Genomic DNA, 15,960 nt, shown 5'->3' with positions numbered 1-15,960 from the left:
AAGATACCAAGTTCTTGGTCAACAATCAACATGCAATGCAAGCATCCATAAATCATCTTGGTAACCTAACCCAATCTTTATGTACAAATTATTGCACCATCCCCAGGTTTGAATTGTTGCAGTCAAAAGTAGAAACTTTTTCCTCCCTCTCTTTCATTCTTCCCCCAAAAACAAATATAACTTTTTTTATATAATATAAACACCCTCTTTTATATGTAAAATTGATATAAATTATCTAGGGATGTCGCAAAATTCATCGGTTATCATCATCACGGACAACATATTGATCTTTCTTTCATGTCACCATGACACATCAGCACAACCAAACCACAGTCCCAAAGATTAAAACTACAGAAGTTTGAAAGAGACGGGAGGGAGTAGGACTCGGTCAGATGTTTGTAATATTGATTAGTTTTAGTCTTTAGGAGACTTTTGAGCAATTTTTTTAGTCTTCGAGTGATAACAAAATAAAAGTTTCTGATGTTTGTAAAAATTTCCAGCAGACTTTGCTAAAACGTGAAGACCAAGAAAATAATGGAGTATATCAAGACTCTTCAATAAAAATAAATACTTAAAAAGTGGAGATATTGAAATATCACATTGCAAGTTCGAAGGACTTAATAATACTTCCATAACTATGCAGAGGAATTACATACAAACTCGAGAAGATAAGCTTCCATCCACAAATCCCATCAAGGTACTTTCTCTTTCTCTCTCTAAACCATTTCTTGTTTGTGTTTTTCTCTTCTGAATCCTCCAATGCCTTTTCATTTCTTGTTCTAGCTTTAGTTCCTTGGCTACTGCAACAAGCCGCGCCTTTCTTCTTTATTCCATCTTCCTTATTATATATTAGTTGACTTTCTTGTTTTATCTCAACTTGATTTTGTTGTGGGTGCAGATACAAGAATCAACAACTTCAATTGAAACGACGGCAGGGCAGATCATCAGGAGGGTCTTTGGAATTCTTTTCTATGTACATCTGATCCTAATCACAATCTTGGTAATCTTCCTGATAATCCATGGCCTCCTTTCTAATGTTCACAAGCACCATTTCCACCCCCGGAAATGGTTTCCTCCGCTGCTCACTTCAGCAGCATCTGCTGGAATTGTTGCTTTCATATGGCAATGGTTAACTGGATACACCCACTCGACAGCCCTCAAGGCAGCCTTTTGGCTTAGTCCTTTGCTAACATTTGCAGCTGGCATTCTACTCATTTTAATAGGCTCTGCTGGGGCTTTAGCGGTTGGTGTGATTGCTGTAGTTTCTGCCCTCATTCTATCCCTCTATGCTTGTTGGGTCAATCCCCGATTCGAGTATGCTCAACAGATTTTATCAGTAGCTATGGCTTTCTATCCTGCTAAAACTGTAGTGTTAGTCATTCTATCAATCCTTATCAGTACTCTTTATTCTTGTTTCTTGATGTCTGGCATTGGAGGGGTTACTGCCTCCAGAACCAGCTTAGATACCTTGTTAATTTCAGTCATTTTGCTAAGCCTGGCCGGGACTATGCATGTCATCAAGAACACATTGATAGTTACAATTTCTCGCGTGAAGTTCTTGCAATTCGCCTGTGGGGCTGACATGGACATTTGTGCAGCTTTCCATGACACAATCAAGTACTGTATGGGAAGCATTTGCATTGGCTCAACCCTGGTTCCAATTCTTGGGGTTATTCGGGGCTCAGCTCGAGCCTTGAAGTTGATAGCAGGGGATAGAGATGAGTTCTTGTTTTCTTGTGCTGATTGTTATGCAGGCCTTGCTTCAACCCTTATAACGTACGGGAACCGGTGGGGTTTTGTGTACGTCGGGGTCTATAACAAGGGGTTTGTGCAGGCATCGACTGATGCTTGGCGGATGTTCGGGATGGCTGGATTGGAAACGCTAATTGACTCTGATCTAACTGGGTCATTCTGTTTCCTCTTTGGGGTGGCAGGGGGTGCTATATGTAGCCTAATAAGTGGAACATGGGCGCTTGCTATTCACGAGAATCAAGCTACTGAAGTATCAATATATGCTTTCTTGGTTGGCTATTTCATGGTAAGTACTAAGCTGTAATTGAAAATTGAATAGCTTTTCAGCAATATTAAAACCTCAAAAGAAAATAAATTCCCTTGATGTTTGTGTGTGTTTCAGTGTCGGGTGGCTATGGCTTGGCCACAAGCATGCGTTTCAGCTTACTACATTGCTTACGCAGAGAACCCACAGAACCCTCAATTCGATTCGACCATCCCAGATCGCATTCAAGAGCTTCAGAGATATCGTGTTTAACAATCAATGGGACTTGAGAGCTAATTGGAGCCGTTAAAGTTGTTATTTGAGCAACTATAGGCATTTTTTTTTATGGTGTGTGGTTTGTTAATTTGTTTTGTACCATATGAAGGTTTTAGTGACAATGATTTGAAAATATTCCAGATAGAGAATAAAAGCAGATTGGGAGCTAACTGGAACCGTTACTCACAAGTTGCTACTTGAACAACTATAGTCAAGTTTTTTTTGGGCAAGTGAAACTATAGACATGTAAAGGATAACCAGATTGAGAATACATCTTTTTTTTCTTTTGTTGATTGGTACCATATGAAGCTTTTAGTGTGACAATGATTTGAAAATATTCTTTTTCTTTTGTGTAATCTTGCGATTTGAAAATATTCCTTTTCTTTTGTGTAATCTTGCAAATATTGGATTCCTGAAGTCAAATACCAGAATAAAAGCTGATTGAAAGCTCTAGAGGATAAAAACTCCAATGTAATAAAGGATACAAATGAAGGTTTCCATAAAATCTCCAATGTAATAGACTTCATTAAGTTTTGGTCTCTCAGAGGGCAAAATAATATGTGACGCATTTTTGCTTTTCATTTGCCATGTACAGGGAAGGAAATGGGAAACAGTAAAACTCGGCATTTGTCCATATTAAGCAGCTCCAACCAATTGGTAATATCAAGGAGACGAATATCTTGGGAAAAAAATACCCTTAATGAAAAAAATTAGTATCAGATACATTGTTATAAAACATTTCTGTAAATATATCACAGATCACCAACCATGAAAATTTATCACATGTCAACAACTATTGAACCAAATAAAATAACATCACAGGCTACATAACTAGAATGTGTCATAAAATTGCATAATTAAAGATTATTACAACAGAAAAGGCTACAACAAAATTGAAGAAAAGGAACAGAAGCAAAACCACACAAATCATTTGGGTCCAAGATAGCCTCGCCCACCACATTCTGAACACATGATGTTACCAGTTCCCCCACAACCTACATTACAACAATTAGAAGATTAGAATGTAGTAGTGAAACAGTTTACATCCTGAATAAAATCATTTGAATAAAACAGAACATTGTCAAAAACTAAAATTTCCCAGTGGTTAGTTTTAAATAGGCAACCTTGGAATCTAGCGATTACAAGATAAAACAAATATTTCAAATCTAATGCAAATTGAGATGCTGACACTCAGAATTTGGTGATTAGTGGATGGGGTAAGTTAAGATTTAATATTTCATATGAATTGAAAGTTCAGATAATGACATTCTAGCTGATTAGTAGATGGGGGTAGTTAAGGACAACTTTGATTAATTCATTACATCTAAAGCTTAAATTAGAGTTCTCATAGTCTATAATATTGTCACACTAGAGATGAAAAAGAAGTGAAATTCCAAAAAGAGAACTACACTGGATAAAGTACTGACCAACCAAGAAAAGCATCCATCAGGATCGTGTAGCTGGGATGAAGATGTTGTGATAAATGAATAAAATACAAAATTAAAGATGGCAATTAAAATAAGTGTACTGTGAGATTTTAGAGATATCCCTTTAAGGTCATAATAATGGAAGGACCATTTAAACTTGCTTATATTGATGATGTGTATTAGTTGAAAAGGATGATCCTGCACTCGATAAAGGTTCTTGAAATAAGAGAGGAAAATTAGCACTGAAAAGCATTAGAAAAAAGATAAGTAAAAACAACTACTTAGCTAAGTTTGGGGATTAAAAACTATTGCCTTCTTAATGCATACTAAGTAAAACTGGCAATGGTAGCATATCATGAAGATCAGTAAAAGTAAATCGTAGTACTTACTACTTATAAAAATTAGTAAATCTAAGATACAATTCAACTGAGAGCAGTGTGGTGATAATCAACATATAGTACCATTCATGAATAACAATCATCCATTATGTGACTGTGAGAGATCATGATGAATAATATACGTTATGAAGCAGCTTTCCTTACATCTATAAACCATGCCTGCCACTTTGGTCAACAGACCACTGTTGGTTTTGCTTTGCTTCTTTCCTTTTCTTTCCTTTTCTTTTAGCTTAGATTATATTTGTTTGATTTAGGTAGGGAGGACTAGGCCTCAATTATAAAATAAGAAAATTTCAATGCAACTTAAACAACATACCATCCTTATGGCCCCCCACCCATGGTATCAACTCTCCTAAATCATAACTAAATAGCTTGTGTCCCACCAAAAAAGTAAATAAATTCACATTTTCAGTTTTTTTCTACTCCCTGTTAAAATTTAAATGAGTTCTTAGCTTTCGTTTAAAATTGGTCCTAGGCAAGGATGTCCAAAGTAATAGTAAGTTTGGTTCATTATGAACACACATCATGGTACCAAATAATTGGACTTTACATCAGGAGTAGAAGTAGACTGCATGAATGTCCATGTATATGTACATGCAATTGTCTGGGTTGTGTTTTGAGAGGGAAGGTAATTTACCTAAGCAGCGAACTTTGACAATAATGCCCTGGCTCTCCAATATCGAGTCAACATATAAGCCTGAACCAGAGCAAGTTGTGCAAAGGACTGCACCTTTTGCTTTGCAATCTGTGCATCGGGAATTCTCTCCAATCACTTTTTCAGCCAAAGATATCCCAATAGGTTTCTCAATTCTTTCTTCTGGTATTGCCTTATCATAACAAAACAGGGATTCAAGGCTGCTTCTTCGTCTATGCACATCTCCTGCTGAACTTGACTTAGCCTAAAAAAAAATTAGTAATTTAGAAATCAATAACCATAATAAACTGCATGCATATATATAAAGTGATAAACACAATGCAGTAGCGATTTGATTTAAAAGCAATCAAGCACTTGGATTATGAGCAAAAAAGGGGGGGGGGGGGGGGGGGAATCAGGTAACAGTGAAATTCGTCATAAGGGCATCTTTTATTGGTTGGTAAGTTACACATGCACCTGGTGGTTCTTGAAGCCATGATCTCATCCTCCACCTAGCTCTTATAAGGCCTGGAGGTATCATTTGAGCTCGACGCCATTGGTTGTAATCATGCATATCAACTTGTTTTTTGATAAATAAAAAGTTTCATTGAGAAATAAAGGTGTGTAACCTGAGTACATAGGAAGTATACAACAGGTACACCCACAATTAAATTCTAAAATTGCAATGATCAATTAAATCTAATAAAAGATTCAATATGAAAAAAAATCCTGACGCTGCCAACCATTCAAACATGATTTTGAAAAACAGAAGTTCCAAATCTAAGTCCTTTCTTCTTCTTCTTCTTCCTTTTTTTTTTTTTTTTTTGGACAAGTAATGAATTTAATTGAGACCAAGAAATAGTCACCCAAGTACAGGGTGTATACAATTAGGACCCTACAATCAAGCTTGCAAATTACAAACATCTATCAAATCACAAAAACCAAACAAATCTAAAATGGTCCTTTCATCCCCCCTCAAAGCTTCTAGCATTCCTTTCTAGCCAAATACACCTCAATTTTTTTTATAAGTAATGAAGCTTTATTAAAAAGGAGAATTACTTGATGCTCACGATGATGAACACAAAGAGTATCTACCATCAAATAAAGGAAATTTGTGTTATTAACACATTAAAAATTTTATAATAAAAAAATAAAAAATAAAAAAGTGAAGGATCACCCTTCAGATTTCAATATCCCCGATGTCGACCAAATTGTCCTTGCTAATAAATAAGTCTATTATTTATGCCTTTAGGCATCATCCACTGAATCCCCAAAAAGACTAATATACAACACCAATTCATAACGATAATATTCCTCTCTTTTTTTTTTTCCTCAAGATGCATATAAACTTGTCCTCTCCCAATTTAAACATACCATAAAAGTGCAAAGAACCGACAACCAAACTCAACAGTTATGGCACCCATTCTAAGCTAGTCATTGAATCAGAATTCAAAAAACATTAAGAACTTTGAAATGAGAGGAAATACATACCCTTTCGTCTTTGGAAACAGAGGCGCAAGTTCTTGAAATGGGCTTGCTTCTTCTTCCACAGTTATGAAACCCAGACAGAATCCTATTATTGTTATTGAAATTTGATTTTGTAAAGCTGGATGGAGATTTATGCGAAAGTATAAACGATGTCGTGTTCAGAGTAGCAGAATCCATTACAACCCTCGAAACAGTGAACTTTGGAGGAATCGCTGTTTTGAGTGTTAATAAGGATTGAGAGAGCCTCGTTTTTAACGATCCACAGAATTGGGAGATGGTAAAACTTTGAAAGGAGTTTAGGCCTGTTTTGGCAAGAGATTCAAAACAACGGTTGAAAGTATTTAATCTATACTTAAATGTTTTTCCTGCCTGTATTCCTCTTTTTTTTCTTTTTTTTTTTTCTTTTTTTTTTTTGGTCAAAAATGTCCCTACATCCCTATGTTTAAGTAGAGACTAAATTAAATAACAATCCAGTAAAAATACAACTTCAACTCTTACTAAAACATTGTCTAAAAAATAGGGACACTTTCTTGCAAATTTTTAAAATTTTTTATCCATTTATAAATTAAATTCTTAAAATAAAAATTATATATATAAAATAAAACACATATTTTTTTTTTCTACAAAATAGGACCACCAAAAAAAAAGTCTCATCGCACAAGCTTTGTGATGAGGCTAGTAAACACTAAAGTCTTTGAGCCAAAAAAAAACAAAACAAAACAAAATAAAACAATGTGTTCGGTAAGAAATTTTATTTAGAAGTGTTTGAGCTATATATTTCATTGGCGAAAATGCACCTTTGATTCTTACATTTTGGGCCAATTTTCGATTTGGTTTCTAAATTGATTTTACTCCTAGGACAGTTCCTGATTTCAGAAAATCAATTCTATTTTGGTCCATGCCGTCAACCCAATAACAAAAAAATCAAACGTGGCAAACGGAGCACATTGTTGGCATGTTATTTTAAAACCCATGGATTTGACCATAATTGGAAAAAAAAAATCTTTCTCTCTCTTTCACGTTCTTTTTAGCTCTCTCTCTCTCTCTCTCTCTCTCTCTCTCTCTCAAAGAAAAAAAAAAAAAGCTCTCTCTCATGTTCATCCTCTCTTTGTTTCTACTTATCTCTATGAAATTTCCCTTGTTTTATTTGGTTGATATGCTATTGCGTGGGTTTTGATTTAGGTTTGGGGTTGTTTTTGAAATGGGTTTGAGTGGGTTTAGAAAATAGGGATTGTGCTATTTCTATTGTGTGGGTTTTGATTTAGGGTTTTAGGTTGATTTGAAATGGATTTGTGTGGGTTTGGAAAATAGGGATTTTGTTGTTGTTTGTGGGTTTTGATTTCAAATGGGTTTGTGGCCATTTTGTTGCTACTATTGTGTGGGTTTGATTTAAGGTTTTGGGATTGATTTCACATGGGTGTGTGTGAAGTTCTCTCCTGGAGATTTGAAACCCAGTTTTTGCCCTCCTCCCCTCTCCCCCCCCCAAACACCCCACAAGTACTTATACTTGTAGAGTGACCAGTATTAGTTAAAATACACTAATAAATAAATTGTTTTTGGAGTATTCTTTAGTAAAATAATGTATCAAACAAACCATTTTTAAGAGACAAAAGAGAGAGGTTATGTTTATTGGGTGACGTTATGGACTTCCTCAAGTTGTATATTACAATGTTATTGGTATTTGTTTTTTCCTTCTTTTCATTATTGGAATTTTATTTTGGTTTCTAGGATTTTGTTTCTAAGTATATGCTTTTGTTATGGAGGAATGATACTTTTATCATAAAATTGTAGGCCAATTCTAAGAGCATTCACAACAATGCTCTTAAAAAGGCTTTTTAGCTATTTTATCACTCCAAGCACACAAAAACACCCAACATCAATGTTTCTAAACTTAAAAAAATTTACCAACTTACTACAGTGAATTGCTAGTAATTGTAACTCACTGTAGCAAGTTGCTACTAATATTAAATTATTCTCTTCCCTTCTCTCATTGTTAAATTATTCTCTCTCTCTCTCTCTCTCTCTCTCTCTCTCTCTCTCTCTCTCTCTCTCTCTCTCTCTCTCTCTCTCTCTCTCTCTCTCTCTCTCTCTCTCTCTCTCTCTCAAAAAGTGGCTAGTGGTGGCAGTGGCTTGTAGTGGCTAGTGGTGGTAATGGTTTTGCATGGTGATGCTTGAGAAAGAGACAAAGAGAGGCTGTGGTGGGTGGTGATTATTTTTGTGATTGGGGTGGGTTTTGGCTGGGGTTGAGATTGGTCTAGGTTAGGTTGAGATCAAGGTGGGTGGGTTGAGATCAGGCTGGGTTTGGTTGGGCGGCTGTGATGATGGGTTGTGGATTGTTGGGTTTTGGTTGTGGTAGCTAAAATGGGCTAGTTGTAGTGGTGGTGGTGGTGATTGGGTAGTTGTTGGTTTTGGGTTTGTTTGTGGAGATGGTGAATGGTGGGTGAGGGTGGCTACATGAGAGAGAGAGAGAGAGAGAGAGAGAGAAATAAATGAATAGTTTTTAGTTGTGTTGTGAAAAATAGAACCTTTGATGTTGGATGAATTGTAAAGCGAATTGTTAAAATAGATAAAGTAGTGTTTTGAGTTGCCAAAAGTTAAAATTTTTAACTTCTTAGATGTGAATGCTTTAACTGTATCCAAATTATGACCAATATCATTCAAAGGGAAACATTTTATTATCATATATTGGATAATTTATAATTTTACCTACAAACTAACATTTATTTATAATTTTTCCTAGAAACAAACATTTAGTTTCTTTGCTTCATCAAATAATTCAATTGGTTAACAAAGAAAACAAAAGGTTTGTCAATACATCAATTTGTTTGGATTGTTGCAACATCCTATGTTCCTTCAAAAGGATAAAATCAAACTCATTCTAAATATGGACCGAAGATTACTCTGTTATGTGAATCAAATGATGAGGGAAAATAACTACTATTATTGATTCTAAATCAACTAGATGGAAAACAATTGCTCCAAAACTATCGGCAAATCCTTTGACATACAACTTTCGGAACAAACACATTTAGCATCCAAAAAAAACAAGCATGCAAAATATTGGAGCAGGTCATTGGGATCGTGAATACCCTACCCTTATGGAAGTAAAGAATTACATGTAACATGAAAAATATGATCGATTAACTTGGAGATGTACAATTTAGTCAACTGACGATGGTAGAATTATGGTTTCAAAAATTTATAAAATAAAAAAAATAAATAAAAATAAAAACTCTATAATAATAATAATAAATAAAAAAATATGTTGTGATAAATATGATTATGAAATGCATTACTCTTTATTAAATTAGTCCAAATGGCATAATAATAATAATAATAATAATAATAATAATAATAATAATAATAATAATTGTAGGATTAAGGGCCCAAATTATATATTGGGCCTTGGGTCTTGTCCAAGAGCATGGGTGGTCCGAGGAGGAACAGATGATAATGAACGGTTCAGGCTCAATATTTAATGAGCAAGATACAAATGGGAAGGTTGTCCGAGGAGAATATCTCTTCAGATACGATAAGTACAGCTCAAATATGTATTCCAATGATCAGAGTAACCTTCCATGAAGGTCCAGTGATAGGGACGTGCATCATGAACATACGAGAAGGAGAGGAACCCAAAAATATCTATGGGAAAGCTGCTACCACACATTGAATGCACTGCAACTACTTTTCTGGCCGCATTTATGTGGAAAAAACCTCTGAACAGTGTTGCCTTGGCTACCACAACTCACAGAAAGCCAAAAAGGGTGTCTAATGGAACAGGTACTGAAATAAGGGCTCGGATAACCAACAAGTGTAGGATCAAGATGGTTCACAGGGAGCTATATAATGTAAGAAACCCTTCATGAGAAAAGGATCAAAAAAATAGAAAGAGAACACCGTAGCTATCAAAATTATACTTGTATTTAGTCTAGTTGATTTAGACTTACCTCCTCGGACAGTGAATTGATTCAGATCAGTGCTTCTTGTTCTTGTTTGATCATCATTTAAATCCATACTAGTAATTGTCCAATTCATTAGGGTCTTGTTCCTTGATTCGCTCTCTACAAATTTATTGTACTGTGCTTACTAGGCCAAGATCCCATACATCTTAGGCTTGGGCTGCAAAACGTGTCCTTACAATTGACGCCATCTGTGGGGAGAATTTGTGCAACAACGAGTGCAACGGTCATCTATGGTAGGATCAGGTCCCCATTAACAAGAATCCATAGGTTCCCAGCGACAAGATGACTTCCTTAACCTTGAACGCAAGCGAGATCAAGAAGGTAGCATACACACCACACATACTAGTAAAAGTCACTCTCGAGTTGGGAGTCATGTTTCTCAAGAGCAGAACAACAGAGCCTTGCAAAGGGAAATTGACCATCTAAAGAAGGAATTACGTTATGCACGACGAAGACGAACTCCCTCCTAGTCTAACTCCTCTTTTGATGATGAGAAGGATGGTAGTTATCGACGTAGATCAAGGACTCCTCCTAGTGAGTCTTTCTCATATGAAAAGGAACACCATCGTGAACGCAAATACAAGAGCTTAACTCACAGAGGACTGGGAAATGATGCTATGAGCAAAGCGTTGAACCAAATTTCCAAGTCGCCCTTCACGCGTAGGATTAAAGGAGCAACTCTTCCTTGGCATTTCCATCAGCCAACGTTCACCATCTACAATGGATGAACGGACCCGGTGGAGCATGTGAGCCATTTCAATTAGAGAATGGTTGTCCATTCTAAGGATGAAGCCTTGATGTGCAAGGTGTTCCCATCCAATCTGGGACCTGTTGTGATGAAATGGTTCAACGGCCTAAGGGCAGATTCCATCGATTCCTTCAAGGAGCTCACCCAGGCATTTGGCTCTCGTTTTATTACATGTACCAAGGTCTCTCGGCCCATTAATTCCCTATTATCCTTATCCATGCAAGAAAGGGAGACTCTAAAGACGTACTTGGACCAATACTGGGAAATGTTCAACGAGATTAATGGTGACTTTGATGACGTGGCCATCAGCACCTTTAAAGCCGGCCTCCCAGCAGAGCAAGATTTAAGGAAGTCTTTGACTGGCAAAACTGTCACTAGTGTGCGCCAACTCATGAACCAGATTGATAAGTACAAGAGGGTTGAGGAAAACCAGCAGTTGGAGAAAGGAAAAGCTAAGGTTATCCCTTAAGAGAGGAGGGATTTCAGGTCGGACCAGTACAACAATAACAACCAGTCTCGGAGAGACTTTACTGGGCAGTCAGGGCCTGCTAAAACTCAGGAGGTTAATGCGGTGTTTCGAGAACCGGTGCATCAGGTTCTGGAGAAGATTAAGAATGAGTCGTTCTTCAAATGGCCAAACAAGATAGCTGGAAACCCCATGAGGCACAATCAGAGCCTTTATTGCCAATACCATCAGGACTAAGGACACACCACGGAGGACTATAGAAATTTGTGGTACCATTTGGACCAGCTGGTCCGAGAAGGAAAGCTGAAGCAGCTTTTGCACCATTCTAGTGGCCAGGCGGGCCAAACAGGTTCGAATCCCCGGAGAGATGCTTCTTCAAGACCTCCTCTGAGAATGATCAATGTCATCCCTGCTGCTCTTGGGAGGACCAGTTCTTGTCCCTCCAGAGTGATGTTTGTGGCTCAGCTATCCCTCGAGGATGATAATCTGGAGCCGAAGAGGACTAGAATGATATTCAACCGACAATAAGTTTTTTGAACGAGGATAAGATTGGGACCATACAGCCCCATGATGATGCTTTAGTGGTCACGCTCAAGATTGGTGGGTATGACGTGAAGAGGGTGATGGTGGACTAAGGCAGTGGTGCCAAAATTATGTATCCTGACTTATACAAGGGGCTGAATTTAAGACCTGAGGACTTGACGGCCTACGATTCTCCTTTGGTAAGTTTTGATTGGAAGGTAGTCATTCCGAGAGGTATGATAAGACTACCCGTACAAGCTGGTTCAGAAGTGGTGGAGGTAAATTTCATCGTGATGGATGTCTATTCCTCTTACACAGCCATTGTAGCTAGACCTTGGCTTCATGCCCTGGAGGTCGTCTCTTCCACTCTGCACCAAAAAGTGAAATATCCGTTGGGGGGTCGCATTGAAGAAATCGTGGGGAGTTAATCCACAACTAAGCAATGCCTAATGGCTGCCATCTTACATCAACTTGAAACTGAGTCCTCGGCCTCTGCTGGAGGGGGCTTGTAATAGTCAAAGGCTTCGGCATTGCCTATAAATGGACCAACCGAAGAGACAAAGTGTGAAGATTTAGAAACGGTAATGGTCAGTGATGACCCGGAGAAGTTCTTTCTGATCGAAACTCATCTACCTCCCCAAGAGAAGGAAGAGCTAGTAGAATTTCTTAGGAAAAATATTGACGTGTTTGCATGGAATGCTTACGAAGCACTGGGGGTGGACCCGAGCTTTATCTGCCATCATTTAAATGTTAACTCATCCATCACTTCCAAAAGGCAATCACCTCGGCGCCCATCCAAGGAACATACAGATGTTGTTAGAGATGAGGTGATGAAGCTTAAGCAAGTAGGGGCTATCAAGGAAATTTTCTACCAGGAATGGCTGGCCAATACTGTGGTGGTGAAAAAGAAGAACGGGAAGTGGCAAGTGTGTGTGGACTTCACAGATTTGAATAAGGCTTGCCCAAAAGATTCCTTCCCAATGCCTCAAATAGATCAGTTGGTGGATGTAACAGTGGGACACCTTCGAATGAGCTTTTTAGACGCCTTTCAATGATACCATCAAATACCACTAACCCTGGATGATCAGGAAAGGACAGATTTTGTCACTCCCATTGAAAACTACCACTACAAAGTGATGCCCTTCGGTTTGAAAAACGCAGGGTCTACCTATCAAAGGATGATGACAAGAATGTTTGAACCACAGTTAGGCAAGAGTATTGAGGTATATATAGATGACATGGTGGTGAAGAACAATGTGGTGTCTAAGCATGTGGGAGACCTCGGAAACATCTTTGAAATTTTGAGGAAACACAAGTTGCGCCTAAACGCTTCTAAGTGCTCATTTAGTGTGGGATCAGGCAAGTTCTTGGGCTACATGGTAACTCATAGGGGAATTGAGGTCAATCCCGATCAAATCAAAGCCATTAACAGTTTACAACCACCTCGAAACCCCAAAAAGGTCCAGAAGCTTACCGGAATGACTGCTACCTTGAACCGGTTTATTTCTCGGTCAGCGGATAGGTGTAAACCTTTCTTCCTCTTAATGAATAAGTGGAAAGGATTTGAGTGGACCGAAGAGTGTGCTTTGGCTTTCCAACAACTTAAGGAATATCTATCTCAACCACCTATCATGTCCAGTCCTGAGGTGGATGAAGTCATGTTTGCTTATATCGCTATGGCCCTTCATGCTGTAAGTTTGTTGTTGATTCGAGTTGACAGTGGCATACAATGACTAGTTTACTATGTGAACAAGTCACTACATGAGGCTGAGGTTCGTTATCTACCATTGGAGAAAGCCATCTTGGGAGTGGTGCATGCTACAAGAAAGCTTCCCTATTACTTCCAAGCACATACAGTTGTTGTCCTAACTCAGCTTCCACTCAAAACTATACTTCGAAGTGATGATTACACGGAGAGGATTGCTAAATGGGGCACAATTCTAGGGGATTTTGACATCAAGTACAAGCCTCGTACCTCTATCAAAGGCCAGGTCCTCGTGGACCTAGTGGCCAAGTTTGTTGAACCCCCATTAAAAGAAGTGGTAGCAACACAGAACATGGATGGAAAATCAGTTGGCACAATCTACCTGCAAGAACCTTTATTCTGGAAGGTATATGTTGATGGTGTAGCAAATTAAAGGGGCTTCAAAGTGGGGCTAGTTCTGGTTTCTCTTGAACAAATCACCATTGAAAAGTCACTAAGACTAGGCTTCTCGGCTACAAATAATGAGGCTGAATATGAAGCTCTGCTGGAAGGAACGTCCATAGTTCAAAAAATGGGGGGAAAGACAGTAAAAATGTTCTCGGACTCAAGACTGGTTATTGGCCAAGTGAAGGGCAAGTTAGAAGCAAGAGATGAGAGAATACAGGGGTACTTAAGTCAAGTTAGGCATTTGCAATCAAATTTTGAATCATTCAGCTTGCTATACGTCCTTAGAAATGGAAACACGAATGCTGATTCCCTGGCCACACTTGCAACCTCCTTGACACAGAGTTTACCTCAGGTTATCCTTATAGAAAACTTGTACAAACCCATGGAGGTAAAGGGTGAAAGTTCAAAAACGTGTACAAAAACACTTTTGAACGTTTAGACCCCCAAAAATTAACTTAACCCACACAAGCAATATGTTAAACAATAAGTGTGCGGAAACTTAACATATGCTATAATGTGAAATTGGTTAAACAACTATCTAAGCCATAACAAAATGAAACCACAGCAGATAAAATAAAGGCAGAGATAGAGAGGAAGGAAGATGCAAACACAAAGATAACACCCAATGTGTTATCGAAGAGGAAACCGAAGACCTCGGCGAAAGACCTCTCCGCCGCCCTCCAACCGGTAATCAATCTACTAGAAAATACAGTTGGGGTACAAGGACAGCAATAGACCCTCCAAGCCTAATCTACCCAGTGCACCTAAGCCCTCCAAGCTTCTTGCTCCAACGAGGTTGCGCCGAACCTTTTTCTTTTCTAGCTTTCCGGATTCCGCTACTAGACCGTAGCATCAACCAATGAATATTGGCTCCTTCCTAACTGCTTCCCAGAACTCCAAACGACTGTCTCACAGAGATGATAATGGTGAGAACCAGGTTTGGTATAATGCCTCTCAAGGTTTTGACAATGGAGAGGAAGAGAGTGAGGGATTTTGATGAGACTCTAAGGTAGGGATTGTGTGTGAAACAATCTTGTTTTTCTTTAGGGTTTCTCTCTCAAAATTCTCTCTGGAAGCTCTCTTTCAATCGTGGGTTAAAGGGGTATTTATACTGGAGTGAAGAGGAATGTGAAACGTCAGGATTTTACAAAACAGGAGTGGCTCGCGGCTTGACCTCGCGGCTTGACTAAGTCGCGAGATCCAGTCGCGAGTTAACCGTATGGCCAGTTGTCCTGTTTTGTCCTGTAGTGCTTCAGCTAGCATGACTGTTCATCTTCCAGCATGCTTGGCACGTGTGCAGCTTCTGACGGCTTGCAGCCGCGAGTCCACCCGCGAGTCCCAGCCGCGACACTCTGTTTTCTTGCACACTCTTGAGCAGTCTTCACTCTATCTCACTCACTACCCTTACAACAAACCCACCTAAATACAAGGTTACTAAATGCTGAATTACAAGCAAATTTGGCACGGAATAAAGCCAATTAGATGGTTGAAAAAATTCAACCGTACAATCTCCCCCTTTGGCTATTCCGTGACAAAACCCTAAAACAGACTCTAGACTTAACATGTGAGTTGGGAACAGTTGAACAAAACTCACTCACACCTAACTCTAGAAGCTGTGAAGCACTTGAATCATATGAACATAATACTCCTGAAACACAACAATACACCATGATCATTGTAAGCAGAAAATTATAAATGCATATGAAACAGGCAATATGAGATCAAGCAAAGATGGAGTTAATAAACAAACCATGGCTTGATCAACCAAGTGAACACCACAAGGTAGTGATCACAGTGCTCATTCACACTTGGAATGAACACAAGGACATACAAGTTAACAAGCACAAGGCAAGACACTTGTATGCTCAACACTCAACCAATGCATAGCACA

At 38.4% G+C, this 15,960-nt stretch overlaps 3 protein-coding genes across 3 annotated transcripts; 2 read left to right on the top strand and 1 right to left on the bottom strand.

The window, feature by feature from the left end:
- The first annotated feature begins 287 nt into the window (after positions 1-287).
- Positions 288-2,621, top strand: LOC126693117 (protein PNS1-like). Its single transcript, XM_050388995.1, has 3 exons — positions 288-697; positions 899-2,038; positions 2,135-2,621. The coding sequence occupies exons 1-3, from the start codon at positions 638-640 to the stop codon at positions 2,267-2,269; spliced, it is 1,335 nt and encodes a 444-aa protein (XP_050244952.1). The 5' UTR covers positions 288-637; the 3' UTR covers positions 2,270-2,621.
- Positions 2,622-2,950: 329 nt separating this feature from the next.
- On the bottom strand, positions 2,951-6,548 carry LOC126693119 (protein PHOTOSYSTEM I ASSEMBLY 2, chloroplastic). The gene is made up of 3 exons (XM_050388996.1): positions 6,223-6,548; positions 4,735-4,996; positions 2,951-3,267 (listed from the first exon to the last, which is right to left on the bottom strand). The coding sequence occupies exons 1-3, from the start codon at positions 6,394-6,396 to the stop codon at positions 3,200-3,202; spliced, it is 504 nt and encodes a 167-aa protein (XP_050244953.1). The 5' UTR covers positions 6,397-6,548; the 3' UTR covers positions 2,951-3,199.
- Positions 6,549-10,948: 4,400 nt separating this feature from the next.
- Positions 10,949-11,398, top strand: LOC126691269 (uncharacterized). Its single transcript, XM_050386327.1, has one exon. It carries the CDS (start codon positions 10,949-10,951, stop codon positions 11,396-11,398), a length of 450 nt encoding a protein of 149 aa, XP_050242284.1.
- The last annotated feature ends 4,562 nt before the right edge of the window (positions 11,399-15,960 follow it).

Source organism: Quercus robur, chromosome 7 (genome assembly GCF_932294415.1).
Source record: "Quercus robur chromosome 7, dhQueRobu3.1, whole genome shotgun sequence".
In the NCBI taxonomy this organism is placed as follows: Eukaryota; Viridiplantae; Streptophyta; class Magnoliopsida; order Fagales; family Fagaceae; genus Quercus; species Quercus robur.
The sequence above is the reverse complement of the archived record's forward strand: the minus strand, read 5'-3'. Positions and strand labels throughout refer to the sequence as shown.

Coding starts and splice junctions, on each gene's coding strand:
- LOC126693117 (XM_050388995.1), top strand. CDS start 638: ATGCAGAGGAATTACATACAAACTCGAGAAGATAAGCTTCCATCCACA. Junction 698..898: donor CATCCACAAATCCCATCAAG/GTACTTTCTCTT, acceptor TTGTGGGTGCAG/ATACAAGAATCAACAACTTC. Junction 2,039..2,134: donor TCTTGGTTGGCTATTTCATG/GTAAGTACTAAG, acceptor TGTGTGTTTCAG/TGTCGGGTGGCTATGGCTTG.
- LOC126693119 (XM_050388996.1), bottom strand. CDS start 6,396: ATGGATTCTGCTACTCTGAACACGACATCGTTTATACTTTCGCATAAA. Junction 4,997..6,222: donor CTGTTTCCAAAGACGAAAGG/GTATGTATTTCC, acceptor ATTTTTTTTTAG/GCTAAGTCAAGTTCAGCAGG. Junction 3,268..4,734: donor TGTCAAAGTTCGCTGCTTAG/GTAAATTACCTT, acceptor GTTGTAATGTAG/GTTGTGGGGGAACTGGTAAC.
- LOC126691269 (XM_050386327.1), top strand. CDS start 10,949: ATGGTTGTCCATTCTAAGGATGAAGCCTTGATGTGCAAGGTGTTCCCA.